Genomic DNA, 17,203 nt, shown 5'->3' with positions numbered 1-17,203 from the left:
GTAATTTGTGATTGAAGATAGATATCAGAATTCTGGACATATAAACTTCTCAGCCAATCAAACGGCACTACTTCAGTAGCTTATAACAATGGCTTGCAACATGCCATTGATATTAAGTTCTGTGAATCAGGGCCAGTCAGTGGCGGACTGTGACCCGGAGGAGACAAAGCATTGGAGGGGTACAGCATTGTTCACAAACAATACAGTGCCCCTCCAATCATTGTCTCCTCAGGGTTACAGTCCGCCACTGGGACCAGTCACAATGGGAGTTTATTGCAGAATTCAGTCTCTTAATCAGTTCTCAACATCTTAAAAAGTAATACAATATGAGCAACATATACAAATAATGGAAAATATCATTATTTCCTTCACATTTCATATATTCTTAAACAAATGTCAAGGTATACTTTAACATAATATACCTTTGAAGCTATGGCAGCTGATAATTTGATACACAGTCGACACCATTCATATTCTCACAAAATATATCTACTTCAGCTACTTTAAAGCAAGGTAAGAATAAAACCATGTTGATATATATACACACACATATATTGACATATTTCTTGATCTAAAGAGATGAACCTTGGCAACTATAATATTCCCACAAAAGATTGTCGATCATCATCATCAATATAGATGGAGTCTGTTTCATTGTATATTCTGACTATATCATCATTCAATGTACATTTAACTTTATACATGTATGTACATGTGAACACTAATAGGGTGGTGCAAGAAACTTGTAATCAAAAGCAAATGTATTTTCAGTCCCTAAATTAATAATCATAATCTTGCAATCAAATTTAAAAATGAATTGCTAATAAATCTGCTTGTTGAAACAAGGAGTTTGACCTGTTTTGTTACAGTTAAAATTGATCAATTAATTGCAACAGAATATTTGCAGTTGATTGCAAATATTCTATTGCAAGTTGCAACATCCCCAAAGAGACAATGTTACAGGATATATATCACAGGGACATTTCATAAAAATTGTAAGTGATTTTTCACTGACAAACTTGCACTCAGTAAATACAAGAATTTCAACCAATCACTTTTAAGCGATTACAAAAAGACAGTTGCGACTGAACACGTCACAATACTATTACACTAGTACATGAAACACTCTCCTAGGACCTGTTGCACAAAGAGCTACAATCAAACACAATTCCAAATATCAAACACACCTTGATTTACAACCAATCAGAGGTGTGCATACTTTGGACTTGTGCTTAATAAATTTAGTTGCATTTAAACAAACTCTCTCTGCCCTCAGGTGACAGGAGGTTATTCTGCTTGACCAGATATATATACAGACATAGAAAAAACATAAAGGTCTCGACTGAGGAAGTGACATCATAATATGACTAATAGCGACCCTATAAAGGAGAAAAATCTGCACAGATGACGGCTCAAAAGGAAATTTTATCTGTAAATGTCCTTCCAAAATTGACCTTATAAGGCCATCTAGCCAACCAACTATTTACACACGTTAAGTTTAATTCAAGAAATTGGAACACAATCCTAACACCCCCCCTGAAAAAATGGGGAGGAAAAAAAAGAGTATACTTATCCCTTATGAGCAAAAATTGCCTTGAATGGTTACTAATTAGAACTAAAAGTACATAATTTTTACAGTCCTTTAATACTCAAGAAGTATATAAAAAAACAACACTTGTACAAGATATACCAAGGTATTACACAGATCTACATAAGCATGTAAGAATTCAATATCTTCTATTCTACAATATAATGTTGTTTTTCACATGAAAATACTTTCAATCATAAAGGCACATTTCAGCAAATCTAACTCTAATGAATAGAGCTTTTTTTTTTTTAGAACCTGTACATATACATGTACTTCATACATAAATTTTGACTTTTTTCTATCTTTTTATAATCATGATATGCAATGAAGAATCGCCAAGGAAAAAAAGAGTTTTTGAAAAAGAGTTTTTACAAGCAAATCAAGGAAAAGGATATTCTTGAATAGTGTCCTTTACATATTGGTGTTTATTATCTTTTAGCCTATATCATATTCCATGGTTTATTTTTGCGGCAGTACTGTAGAATGAAGCTAATCAAATGATAATTTAATTTGAACTGCTAACCAGTAAATAGCATTGTGAAGCATTGTGGCCCAGTGGATTGTTCTCCAGACAGGTCATGGGTTTGTATCTAAGCCATGGGTTTGTATCTCAGCCATGGCGTGTTTTCCTTCAGCAAGAAATCTACCCAAAATGTGTTGTACTCGACCCTGGTGAGGTAAATGATTAACAGCAGGAAGTATTTCCTTTAAAAAAAAAAGGTGCAAGCACTGGAACCGGTAGCCAAGCTTAGCCGGGATAATAAAGGGGTACCTTGAGCTCCTATCAAGGATACATGCACTATAAAAATATCCCATATTATTATTAAATAATTCTAACATTGGTTCCATGCATGCCTGGAGCCTGATAACAATCTACCTCGCTTCATGCTTGTTATTTAGCCATGCTAAGCTTTACAGTGGAGGAATTTCTGCATGAGATTCTGTCTATAACCTGCTGTGTCCGGGCATGTTTTAGTAAAGTCCTGGATGAAAACACTTGTTGTTGGGACCATGTGTGTTGGCTTTAATTGATAGAGCGTCCACTGGGATGGGATTCAAACCCACGACCCTCTGTTTCGAAGTCAGTAGACTAGTCCACTGGGCCATATAACGCTCCACAATATAGTTTATATATCTTTGCTTTTAATAAACTGGCTATAGATTCAAAGTTTGTATTGGTAACCAAGGAAACAAATCCCTCAGTTCTATACCGTTATTAAATATAAACACCTTACCAAAAACACCAATAGTAATGGGAAAAATACTTCATTTTAAATTCAAATATCTTCTTATGAATACAAAAACCCAGCTACCATATAATATATTCTACACTAAATTTTCCGATAATGAAGAGACCCCATAGGTCTATGGTTGGCCTCTTTCAATCACTCATACAATGCCCCTTTTCCCCAGCTGCTTTGTTTATGCACTATGGCCTGACATTATTGGGTTGCATGACATTTGATCCGGCGACAATTGCTCGCTGGAAATTCCACCCACTAATGGAATTACTAACTTCAACTCCTAATTTAACACTATACCCTAAACTTAATCCAACGCCAGACCGAATGGTAAACTTAATGTAAAACCGTACTGAGAACCTAACCCTATATCTGAGCCCAGAGCAATTGTCGGTGGAGCAAATGTCACCTGATAAAGATATTATAATAAGAAAAAACATACGCCATTCAACTGCACCTTTTTTATCATTAAAAAAAGTTTTGAACAATTAGCATTACATATAAAAAAAGAGGATTCCAATGATTCAATAACACAAGATTATTGCAAGTTGGATGATAAAATCACGTTTCCATAAATGACCAACTTCTACAGCATCTAGCAACTTCCAACTTTATAATTTGATATGCAATTTTTCAGTATTGCATATCGAATAGCTATGCAGGTCCTATGCATGCTCCTCTAGATAATTGAAAAAGATGATTATGGCAAAAAAAAAGGAAAATTGGTAATACTGGTATAAGATTTTATCATCCTACATGTAGCAATAGATCCTGCTTCTAAAAGCTCTGTGTAAATGACTTTAAGAAGGACTACCAGGTAGATTACAAAGTACACAAATAATAGCCAACATGATTTCCTACATGTAACTACTTCATAAAAGACCATAAGTTGTTGCCCCCTCTAAAATATTTTCTTTTTCATGAATAAATATATATTTGTGAACCATAACATCAATCTCTGTACACTTTGATGTTAGCAAATGCAGTGTATAACTTTTGACAAAGTGGAGTTTCATAAAACAGTCTGTTGCACAATGTTGAACAGACTCACAATTTTATGAAGCAGTCCCCATGAATCAATGCAGTCTCACATTTTGAATAGGTAAATAGGAGAATGTATTCATAGCCTGAAAACCAATGAGTCATAATGTATAAAGCTTGTTATCAACAATCATGACAGTATGCTCTCAGCAAATAAATACCGATTCCATGGCTTGTAACAGAAACACTTAACTAGGCAATAATAACAAGTTTTATTGTATCAGAGTACTGAACAATGATGGCAGCACCACCATACTTGATTATACATTTGTAAGTCTAATTTTTAAAATCATGTTCAGTGGTTTAATGGACTGAAGAACATATATTCATGTGGCTATATCGTTACCACAGGGACCTGCGCTAAAACAAGTTGTTTGAAAATTCACCCCAACAATAAGTTGATATAAATAATTAGAGGAAATAAAATCAGCAAAAGGCAACATTTCAAACAAATCTGATGTAAAGAAGCTGAAGAAGAAGCCACACACTCCTCACTTTTTCTATCTTTAATGTGTGAAACTAAATAAAATAGAAAATAAAATATTAAAAAGGCTTAATAATACAAATAATAAGAATATAGGATTTGTATAGCGCACGTATCCACCATGCTAGGTGCTCAAGGCACTCCTATATTACCCAGGCTAAGCTAGTCTACCGATTCCAGTGCTCACAGCTTTTTGAGGAATTACTTTCTGCCGGTACCCATTTACCCCACCTGGGTTGAGTGCAGCAAAATGTGGTTAAATTTCTTGCTGGAGGAAAACATGCCATGGCTGGGAATCGAACCCAAGACCCTCAGATTGAAAGATGAGAGTCTTAACCACTAGACCACGATGCCCCCATACTTTACATCAGGTTTAGCTCAAATTGTCAATGCTAAAAATTTCCCTATTCATTTATATCAACTTGAAGTTATGATGTTGGGAGTGTAGTGCTTCAAGCTTCTCGCTGTCACATAACATTGCATCGATCTCACAGTCAGCACAATAAATTTCAATTCAGACACAAAAATATGACTTTTACTAGATGGGTCTATATGCAAACGTTATTGCTTTGGTTTCTGTTCTGCCTTTAGATCTTCATAAACCGGTTGAAGCTTTGCGAAAAAGACGTTGTGGTCCCAGACTGTGGCTAGGAGGCCGTCGGGGTTCTTGACGTCATCTGTCCTGTCATATTTTATCGTATCTCCTTTCAATGTGGTCATCTTAGATTTCATCTCCGTTAGGATGGCATTGCCTGCACAGATATCCCATTTCTTGATGAGTGTCACATGGATGTAGATGTCAGATTCATCTTCAAGGAGGGACATCACTTTGAAGCCTGGAGTAAGCAATGATTAGGGAAATTGGAGAAGGGTCATTTTTACTTGGTATAATGATGGTACATGTCCGATTAATTTTTTTTAGTAGTCACTTCATATTTGAACCTTTGTGCAGCAAAAGTGATTTTGAAATATACAAATGGATGGGGTCCAATCAGAGCATTTTGTAATGAGTTACATATGGATGTCAATGTCCGATTCATTTTCCAGAAGTGACATCCCTTTGAAAACTAGAGTAAGCGATGATAGTTAAAAGACATTAGAGGGCCACTATCACATAATTTCTTGGTATGTGAAAGCAGATGTCAAATAAATCTTCCATTACTGAATTCATTTTGAAACCATGACTTTGTCAACCTTGCCAGACTGACTCTTTGATACAACTATTCTAACAATGTACCAAAGTTAACAGTAAGTTAAGAGCTGGTTTAACGTTAGTACTCTCATCAGAAGTCTTCTTCAAGACTTTTTCAACCTTGCCAGAGATCCTTATTACAACTATTCTAACAATGTACCAAACTTAACAGAGTTAAGTCAAACCTACCTGCCCCTCCAGCTGGATTGACCTAAATACTCTCACCAAAAGTCTTCTTCGAGACTCCTTGCCAGAGTGACTCCTTATACTACAGATTCTATCAATGTTCCAAAGTTAACAGAGTTATAAAAGACAAACCTACCTGCCCCTCCAGCTGGATTGACCTAAATACTCTCACCAAAAGTCTTATTCGAGACTCCTTGCCAGAGTGACTCCTTATACTGCAGATTCTAACAATGTACCAAAGTTAACAGAGATCAGAAGACAAATCCAACAGATTTCAAAAGACAAACCTACCTGCTCCTCCAGCGGGTTCAACTTTAGTACTCTCACCAAAGGTCTTCTTCGAGAATTCTTCAAGACTTGACAGAGTGACTGCTTGATATGATTCTAACAATGTACCAAACTTAATAACAGAGTTACAACAAACCTACCTGCTCCTCCAGCGGGTTTGACCTTAGTACTCTCACCAAAGGTCTTCTTCGAGACTTCCTCAACCTTGCCAGAGTGACTCCTTGATACAATGATTCGAGGATTCTCCAAGGCATCAAGATGATGTTTGACCTCCTTCAGATGCTCTGCATGACCTTTACCTACCCATGCCCAAGCTGTAGGAAGACATAGAGAGAGATGAGTTAAAGGAGGGAGAAAGAGAGTAAAGGCCATTGGGGGGAAGTGCAGATAGAAAGTATAGAAGGTAAGGTGGGGGAGGAGGGGAGGTAAAAAATGTTAATAAAGAGAAAAAAGAGGGGGAGAAAGCAAGAGATGTGATAAATTTTGCAATATTCATTCCATTTCACTCACAATACATATGAAGTCACAATAATGCCATTTAACGACCAGTCATATATTCAGGCCTTTTTTTTTATATATACAATCAATTTTTTTTATTTTTATATTGTTTCCTATTATGGGCCATGTGCATGGACATCTTCATTGGTATAAATGTATTTTGTTTGTTGATTTTGTTTTCTTTTGTCTCTTTTGGTATGCTTGTTTGCTACTTTGCTTTGTTTTTTATTATTTTTTTAAACATTTTTTTAATACCAAACTCATTCCTTGGAATGACATCTTTTCAGAGTTAATTCATATCATTGGATATTGGATGAAAAATGAAAAATTCCAATGCTAATGGCTGAAAACACAATTTGATGACTGCTACATGTACATGTACAATTTTGTAATCCTGGAATGTTAATTAAATGATACTCAAGTCTATAGGGCCGTCTGCACCATCCCGAAGTTTCAAATTAGCGCGCTATTTCTGATCCGGCAAATTATCCCGATCTGAAAAATCTCGAGATAGTTGGCGGTGCAGACGCAATTATCGCGCTAGTTCGTAGGATTTATCTCGAGATTGCAATCCCAAGTCAACTCGGGTTTATTTGCAAAATAGCGCGCTATTTTACGAATTATCCCGCTAATTCGTCGGTGCAGACGCACTCGAGATTGGACTCGGGGTAATTTATTCATGACGTCAGTCCATAATGCAATTCGCGTTCCACTTCCGCCTTGGTCAAAACATAAACACGTGCGAAAGTCAACTTTATACATGCGAATAGCGTTCATAAGCAACGTAACGATGGTGTCCCCACCAGTGAATGGATTTTGGGAGAGACCCCGGGAGAGACCAGACCGAAGGGGGAGGCGCTCATCGCATCGACGATGGTCATATTCAATAACAACACTGACAGCAGTGTTGTCTTATTCCTTCGCAAAATGTGAGCAAATAGCATTTCTTTCCTCCTTCTCCCTCTCTCTCTCTCTCTCTGTCGTTGCCTCCTACTCCGCCATCATATTTCACGAAGAATACATCACTTCTTCACTCGCTGAGCTGAAAGGATTGTTGCATAACACCGGTTGAATTCGGCGAAAGTACTAGTGAAAGGAGTTCATTGCTTGCATATCGCGGGAAGTTATTCAAAAGCGCGGGCCGTTGAAACTCCAAGATCCGAAAGTGCGCATGCCCGGAATATCGGGCTTGTTGCCTCGCTCGAGCAGATATAGCTCCTCGTGGGATGGTGCAGACGGGGTTTCTTGAATCTCGAGATTAATCGCGAAGAGGGCTGATCGGGCTAAAATCTCGAGATTGAGCAAACTCGGGATGGTGCAGCACCGCCTTATATGTACAACTGACTTGTTACCAAAGCTTTAGAAATTAAGAGCTCATTCTTTTCTAAATAGTTTTCACTTACATGTCTTGGGACCTTTATCGAGGAATGGTTTATGTATAACTCCAATTGTGGGCACTCCTTTCACTGCTACACAGACCATTGTCGTGACATATTCCACCAAGTCCTCTAAAAATGGGAGAAAAATTACAAACTGATTTCAGCAACTTCTGTTACTCATATATTTGTATTTTATTCTACTCATTAAGACCAAAAAAATAAAAATAATTTAAAAAAATCAGTGCTTGACAGTAGGGGAGATCAGGGTTAGTTGGAACGCGGGGTAAGTTGAAACATTGTAATTTTCTTTAACGCCTGTAAAATAAATTTACAATGTTTCCAACTAACCCCGATCTCCCCTATCATCCATACCTTATTTGACTCTCCATGTATAGTAGAATGCAGTATCTCTATGCAAGAGCTCCTAGAATCTAAATTAATGTAAATTACATGTACCTAGAGTTACCAATCAAATCTTTATGAAACAGGATTTTGTTAAAGGCCAAGTCCACCCTAGAAAAATGTTGATTTGAATAATTAGCGAAAAATCAAACTTGCATAACGCTGAAAATTTCATCAAAATCGGATGTAAAATAAGAGAGATATGACATTTTAAAGTTTCACCTATTTCTCACAAAACAGTGATATGCACAACTCAGTGACATGCAAATAAGACAGTCGATGATGTCCCTCACTCACTATTTCTTTTGTTTTTTATTGTTTGAATCATACAATATTTCATTTTTTATAGATTTGACAATAAGGACCCACTTGACTGAACCATATAATTCCACATGTTCCATCACTTGACATGAGGAGAAAATTAGAATATTTCACATAATGAAATACAAAAGAAATAGTGAGTAGATGACGTCATAGTCTCCTCGTTTGCATACCAGCCAGGATGTGCATATAACTGTTTTGTGAAATTAGGCGAAACTTTAAAATGTCATAACTTTCTTATTTTACATCCGATTTTGATGAAATTTTCAGTGTTTTGCTTGTTGGATTTTTCTCTTTTTATTCAAATCAACTTTTTGTTGGGGTGGACTTATCCTTTGAATTGATGCATGTTATCTGGATTCGAAGGCTTGCTCTCCCAGAATGTCTAGCATTGTCAAAAGCCCACTGAAGAATAGCCTCTTGTTTCTTGAGGCCCTGGTGGCTACATGTATTCCTTGTGGACAATTATGATCCTGAGCCAAGCAAGAGATATCTCATAGGCCCTCTTTACACCTAGGACTCTCTTTCTCCTTTTATTACCCCCCCCCCTCTATCTCTGTCTTTCTACTGTTCCATTACAAAACTCATTTAGGGGGTGTTTGGAAATAATCTGGCCATGCGTGTGTACAGCAATACATTTGACTGCCCCCCCCCCCCTGGGATATCTTCTGGTAGATAAGGAGGCAGAGGTACGGTATGTGGGTACCTGCAACCCGAGACTTGTTATTTTGGTAACTTTTTATGAACTTTCATACATGTGTCCACTGTTCTCATAGCATCTGATAATGTCATAATGATTAACTCCTTTTAAGCCATGACAAATCGCCTATAAATATCTAAATTGCATTGTGGATGCTAATAAATTCAATTTGAAAATGTCAGCTCTGTTGGATGAGCAATACTAGGCCTTCACTAGTAATTGTGTTTATTTTTAAAAACGTTTAAACGCTATTAATAAACGGGCGGTTAGGGTTAAACCAGCTGTGGTTAGAAAGAAAAAAAAAACTTTCCCAAAAGTTGCTGAAATGTCACATTTCATATTTTTACATCCGTGAAATGGCCATCAGTTTCCCAAATTTCCCTGATATTAGATTTATTTAGTTTGAAACTATCAAGATATGAAAAATATTCCCTTCTTTCTTGACTCTGAAAGAATGTACTTTCAGTTGATTTCACACTAACTAAACTAACATGTCTACATTCATTTTTTTTTCACTTGGACCGTTCAAACGGTTGTCAAAATAGAATTGGTACACATTTATGCTTCTAACGGTCGTTTGAACAGTAACATTTTGACTCAGCCCTTAGTAATACAATGTACCTGCTTTGCACTATCATTTTGCTAGATTGTGAGACAACTGACAAGTGTGAAATACATTAAATGAGGTTCTTTTATAAATAGAACATCATTTTTGTGACTTCTGAAACTGAAATGCTCTGGACAATAAGTTTAGGGCTGAAAATGGGGTCTCACCCACAGCACATAGCAAAGCCAAAGCAAGTAATTCTGCCCTTACATGTATACCTCCTTATCTACCAGGAGAAGCACAAAATATCACTCACTGCATACATGTAGTACCAGCACTCATGACAATAAAAAGATTGGGGAACAGAATTTATTCTCAGAATATTGACACCAGCTTTTTAGTAGAACCTGTTGATTTTGTTGCATGTGAAAGATTCAATATTCATTGCATAAATAGCGAACCAGATATCTGACAATCATTCTATATCAAATTACATCATAAACATGAACATTTGCATTACCATAAAATATGTTTGCACTGAAAAAAATTCCCAAATGCCAGTTGTCGTAATGTTCTCAAAATGAGTTTGTACAGAATCCAATGAAATGACCACCAAAGTGTCTGTTTGTATAAATAAAATACATGTGCCAAATGATTCTGGAAGAAATTGTGTAATTGCTGAGAAATTAGCAAATAAGCACAGGATTCGGGTCAAGTGTCGGGCCGACATTCAAAGCAATAATAATACACTGTCCCACGTGCGCTTATCTGTGTTGGTGATCTTCAGTGTGAACATTTTTCAGCGTAGATTTCATGATTTCACAAAGTTCAGTTTGTGTAACTGTCACAGATCTAGATCCTCGATGATATAGTGACAATTAAGCCTGGTTTTACAGACTTTCTCGTGAAATCAGTGTTTACTGCAACTACTTTCATTTATCTTTAATGGTCACGCAGTCCGAATAATAAGATTCTTAATTACAGCGCAGCCAGGAAACAGATACTGCCCAATCTAACACACAGTCCTTGATATTCTAGTCATTTGGAACAGTATGCATAGCTTAATGTAGACTACAGTAGAGACAAGTCAACATCATCATTGACCAGAGTCCTGTTTCATAACACTTCTTTAAATACGATAACAAATGCAAAATTTATTTTATACAAATTTACTATCAGCCAATCAGATTGAAGGACTTTGGTAGCTTTTACCTGTTACAGCAAATTTGTTACTATCAAGTTTAAAGGAGAATGAAACCCTTGAAACCAGCTGAATCCATATCAAAGAGAAAGATCAAAGAAACATATTGTTGAAAGTTTGAGGAAGATTGAATGAATAATAAGAAAGTTATGAGCATTTGAATATTGAGATCACTAATGCCACGTAGTTCCTCCCATTGGCAATGCGACCAAGATCTATGATGTCACACACGTACAACTCCCTCATTACTTCAGTACTTATTTCACTTATATTCTCACTTTTATAGAGTCTATCACAAGGTGAGGTGTTCTCTTTATGAGAGGACAATGAAGTACAGAGGTTTCATAAACATTATATCATTGATGAATCGTTTGCCATATGATTAGAATGAGCAAAAAGAGATGTTTTGGGGTATATTTTCAGTGTCCAAAAGGGGAGAGTTGTTCATCTGTGACATCATAGATCTTGGTCGCATTGCCAATGGGAGGATCTCCATAGCATTAGTGATCTCGATATTCAAATGCTCATAACTCTTCTATTGCTAGTCCTATTTAACTCAAACTTTTGTTGATCTTATTCTTTGATTTTTCTGCTTTTACAAAAGCTAACTTGCTCCAAGAGTTTCATTCTCCTTTTAGGAAACAGACCCAGCACACACTGAGTGAATAGGGAGCTTTAGATTATTTTTTCATCCATCATTCGGAATTTTCTGATTTGGGAAAATCAGAAGATGCACTACTGTGCATGAACTAGGAGAGTTCACAGTATTAAAGGGAGAGAGGATTCTGCATATAAGGCTACATTGTGCAATCTACTTAGGCTCTCTAAAGACATACATGTATTGTATGCTACTATGCATCAACCTTCACACTTGTACAAGCTTCAAAATATGTGTCGGAGTGTCAATTACAGTATGAAGATGGAGACTAATTACCTGTATATTCTTGTGTCGCATCTAAGGGATCAACCCAAACTGTGATGTCACTATTAGGGATCTTCTCATCCGATTGAATGATGTTAGACACTTCAGGTAGGTCTTTGGACACGGCCTCGACTTTATCCAAATCAAATGTTTTATCTTCATGTTCTTCCGACACGACCTGTAATGAAAGTGAAGATTGAAATAAGATCAGAGGGGTGTTTCACAAAAGATTTAAGTGTGATTTAGAGTCATCCTTGAATGCTGACGCGCATACGATATGTAACATACAATATCATCGATTTATACGCAGTAGCGCGCATCCTCTCCGCACGATTATTCCAATGTGGTGATGCCTATTATACCTCACAAGATGGGAATCTAAGTGCGACTCCATAGTATCTTTAATATAGAATGCAAAGCTCCGTGCTACCCTGGCTTTAGCACGGCTACATGTACCGTGATTGGATGCTCGATCATTCAAGGAATTCCTTCTTATCGGGTACCCATTTACTACACCTGGATGGAGGCTGGCAAATATAGATAAACGCCTTGCAAAAGGACGCGAGTGCTGAAGTGGATTTGAACTCCAGACCTTGTGGTTCAAAGTCCGGAGACTTATCCACTGAGCCACAACACCGAAGTCATAAATCTTTGTGAAACCACCCCCTACATGGTCATGAAAATGTGAAGATACACTGTACATGTATCCTAAATTATGCCTTTCGTGAATCACAATCTACAGTGCATCATATTTTCAAATAACTGCTTCAGTAAGTATTTCCAAATAATTAACACTGGAAAATATCATTTGAGAATAAATATTAATACTTCAATAAGAAATATGATTTAAAAAAATATCGGTGAGCAAGAAGAGAGTTGTTAAAATGCAGTATACCGGTAATTAAAGAAGTTGGTACATGTAGTTCGTCATACACTGTATTGTATAATTGCGAAAAAGGAAAATGAGTTTCAGTAAGTGGTGCCTAAGTCTCTCAGACTTGAAACATATATGTACAAGTCAGAAAGCTGTGATCTCTTGAAACAACAAGGCCTACATGCACACAGAAAACTACTTAATTGAAGACAAAGAGGGAGATGAGAAGGAAGATGAGGAGGAAGAAGAGGAGGAACGGGGAGAGGAAGATGAAGAAGAGGAGGAGGAGGAAGAGGAAGAGAAAGAGGGAGAGGCATGATGTTGCCGTCCTCTATATTCGTGTCGTAGCTCAGCTACGAAGAGGACAGGAACATCGGTTAGTTATATCCCCTCTTCTCATAATAAATTTGTGTGTTTTTCAATGTATAAGTGTTACAAAATGAAATAAATGTTGGAAATGAAGTTCTAGCCCATTTACATGACTAACATGTAGGGCCACTTGTTTACTGCAACCACCCGGCCTGTGGGGAATCTACATGTACATGTAGGTCTATGACTCTATGCAGTGCTGGTATACAACACACGTTCATTAAAATTCATTAAAATCCCACTTTTTTTACAACCAAAAGCACTCATTTCCATACAATTGCAACATAGGGTCGTGGGTTCGAATCCCAGCCATGGCGCTATTTCCTTCAGCAAGAAATGTATCCACATTGTGCTGCACTCAACCCAGGTGAGGTGGATGGGTACCAGGCAGGATTAATTTCTTGAATGCATGAGCGCTGAAAGGCAGCTCCAGCTAAAGCCGCGGTAATAATTATAATAACATCGTGCTTCAGAATAGAATATTTCTAGACAGATGGCACTATATACATTGTAAATGCCTATTATTATTTATTATTCAAGTAACTTGGGGATCATATTTGTATTCACCAAAGTGCTTCATACATTGTGACATCAGCAGAGAGCTCTCAAAGTGTAAAATATGCACAGATCGTGATGCGCACAAACATAACTGTGGAACGTCCTTAAGAGCCAAGTTGTTGTAATGGAAACTGACAGTGTCAAAAAATCAAGCATTTGTCCCTAAAAACAAACACCAGCAATCCATTCAGCAACTAGAGGTCACAAGTTCAAGCTTTTCACAGGACGATCTCGGCTGGAACTTAGGAGTAAATTTTTAGTCAAAGAGTAATTTCTGACTGGAAAAAACTGCCTACAGAAGTAGTGGAAGCTAAATCAGTGGAAATGTTTAAACATCTGTTGGATAAATTTTGGTGGGGGGAAAGATTCAAAACCTCAATTTCTCAACGCACGTAAAGTCTCATAAGTTTAAACTGTCCAGATAATCGTCAATTACCAGAAGTAAAGACCGGAAAACCTACAGGAGAAGTCCTTCATTTCCGTACCTGATGTGATGTGATGAAGAGAAAATAAACAAAACATTGCAAACCTTATTTCACCACACAGGGGTGGCAGGGAGCAGTATCAGAGAACAAGGTTTATATCATAACCTTGTTCTTTGAATGAGTGCTTAGCTAGAACTTTTAGAGTGAAAGTAGAAATCTCGTGGATGAAAGTTTCATTTTTTTGTGGGAGTGGCTACCAATATCATAAACACCTTCTGATAATATGCTTCCTCATATTCTTATCATGAACAAGTGTACCAAAATTCTGATTAGCAAATTGGTATCCTAATCTTTGCAAAAAGTGCAAGACTTCCAGATTTAGATCAGTGCCATCAAAGTCTGCACATAAAATATTTTACTTAAATCCGGTGCGCAGATTTTTTTTGTTTGGGACTTTGTCTCCCATGAGAGAGATTATCTCCAATATCAGAGACGTGGACTTTTGTAAAGAATTTGGGTATCCAATTTCAGAGACCAATTTCCTTTGTTTACATTTGCTGCAAAAGGATTACCTTGGCAGCAAATAGAAATATGATAAGCAGATTCCTCATGAAAAATTATCTTTTTCACCTTCTACTTTGAAAATACACCGTCTACTTTTGTTTTGATAAGGATTTTTGTTGTCATCCACACACAAAACAAATGGGCTTCTGAAGTTCTGACCTCAGTGAAACAACATTTTGGGTGGAAAAAAAATCATGCTTTTGTTGGTGTTGTTTCTTTTGTTCTTTTGCAAAGCAAAGTCAAAGAGTATCTCAAGCTTCAAGTCTCATTATTATTTTTTTATTAATTATTATTGCCAATAATATTAATAAAATATTATTGGCTGTGCCCTGAAGATGATCTAATAAAATATTTTTAGTTTTAAAACAATACAGTAGGCCCTACATAAAAAATATCATACATAAACTGAAGGAAATGACTTCTGGAATCCAGATAAAATTGCTTCATGTGACTTCATATCTCCGTCTGTTACGGGATTATTTGCTCCTTCCAATGTTTTCCCTTTGCTGGCTTCGTTCAGCTTGTGCGCATCGCGAATCTCCTTCACCACCTTGCCGCCGCGCTCGGCGAGCTGGATGCTGGCGACCAGGAGCTGCTTCATGCTGATCAGTTCACCTTGCTTGGAGACATCGCTGTTTTTATCCTTCCCATAAAATGAATTTTTGATGAGTAGTAATGTTCCTCCTCCTAGCACGACAAGGAATATTATCCCAACGGGATTCACCTTAATATTGGTCATTCCGAACGACATTTGAATATCTGTCCTCACAAATTAAACTCACGGGCCCGAACTGTGGACGTGGAATAGACACTGCACTTTTCACGCTAAGAACCGAGACAATCGCCCTCCAAATTCTCGGCTCAATCTATTGACGCTTCGATCTTTGATTGCTTCTCGTTCATTTCACATTTTCACAATCTAAACTTGTGTTATTGCTTTCAATTAATAATAATAGAGGGAGATTGAGTGAGTGGAAATGGATCCCTCAAAAAAAATTCATAGACCTCTTAAAAAGTAGGCATGCCTACGTTCGCCTGCATGAAGAGCTCACTTCGTACTAGTACGATAATAATATGCCAACGGCAGTCTGTATGCCTACTTTACAGGAAGAAGAAAAGCCAGGGGTTAGGTCCATTTTTCATCAAATTTGATTTTTTTTTTTCAATGTATAGATTTTTAGTAGCTCTATAACATGATACCAAAGAAAAGTTGAAATTCCCATTAAAAATTGAAATAAAATGGCAATGAAAGATCCCTTTTTTCAAAAGGGATTAGGTCCATTTCAGTTTGGTTGCAAGAGGGGTTAGGTCCACACAGAATTTTTGGGAAAAGAACATTTTAAAAAATATAAAGACAGGTAGATTTCCTTTCATACCGAATTTTGTATTCTCATGGTAAGGTATCATGAAAATTTAGTTTCGCATAAGAATAATAATTTTCTAGGAGTGGACCTAAACCCTTTTGCAACCAAACTCTTCTGAAGAGCTCATTTGTCAAAATGGGTTAGGTCCATTTTTTCATAAATTTTATTGTTTTCTGTCTCAAAACCTTTAAATTTTCAGTTGCCCTGATGATACAAAAACACAATTTTAAATTCACATGAAAACATTAATAAAAGTGGCAAAGAAAAATCTTTTTTTTATTGAAAGAGATTGGATTCATTTCAGTTTGCTTGCAAAAGGGATAGGTCCAAAATGATAATTTCTTTAAAATAGAAAAAAATTGAAGACAGGTAGATTATTTTCTTTTATACCCAATTTTATGTTCACATGATAGAGTACATCCTAACAATTTAGTTTCTCATAAGAAAGTTGCAATACGTGAGTCTAGTGAGAAAATAAAACACGGTTTTTCTCGGAATGGTCCAAAATGGACATAACTCCTTTTGCAACCAAACTCTACAAGTCATTCATGTCTTGTCGGATCGGCGAAAGATGATGGGATTGGATAAATTCCGGGAGCACCCCCTGAAATTCTGGTTGGTGTGTCACATAAAAGAAAAGTATGGAAAATGACCAACATCTTGTGTTGAAACCCCTTTTTTGGCTTATCAAATTTCTTGGCACCAAAACGACCTTCATTTTGTAATGAAACCTTGTTTTACTTGTCAAATTTACATATAGGCGGATCCAGGGGGCCCAAGGGGCCCGGGACTCCCTATTGGCGGAGCAAAAAAAAAAGGGGGAAGGCACTTAAAAAAAGACAAAAAAGAGAAAATAGAGTAGAAAATAAAAAGATAAAGAAGAGTGAATAAAATAAGGTGAGGGGTATACGACTTGGAAAATGAAATTAAAAAAAACCTTTCATGTAACTATATCAAGTTTTCGCTCACGCTTCGCGTTTGCATTGCATTATGTTTGGTGAGATAGGCCTATATATACATGAGATTCTTCCTCACTGAATAGGCTGATATATGGAGCTT

The 17,203-nt window shown here is 36.8% G+C and overlaps 1 protein-coding gene across 1 annotated transcript; it reads right to left on the bottom strand.

Annotated features, from left to right (window-relative positions):
* Positions 1-338: 338 nt before the first annotated feature.
* On the bottom strand, positions 339-15,851 carry LOC129280864 (inositol monophosphatase 3-like). The gene is made up of 5 exons (XM_054916861.2): positions 15,181-15,851; positions 12,003-12,168; positions 7,922-8,026; positions 6,161-6,334; positions 339-5,190 (listed from the first exon to the last, which is right to left on the bottom strand). Exons 1-5 carry the CDS (start codon positions 15,529-15,531, stop codon positions 4,916-4,918), a joined length of 1,071 nt encoding a protein of 356 aa, XP_054772836.2. The 5' UTR covers positions 15,532-15,851; the 3' UTR covers positions 339-4,915.
* Between the last annotated feature and the right edge of the window lie 1,352 nt (positions 15,852-17,203).

This window comes from Lytechinus pictus, chromosome 17, assembly GCF_037042905.1.
Source record: "Lytechinus pictus isolate F3 Inbred chromosome 17, Lp3.0, whole genome shotgun sequence".
NCBI lineage: Eukaryota > Metazoa > Echinodermata > Echinoidea > Temnopleuroida > Toxopneustidae > Lytechinus > Lytechinus pictus.
This window is presented reverse-complemented; position numbering and strand designations above follow the sequence as displayed.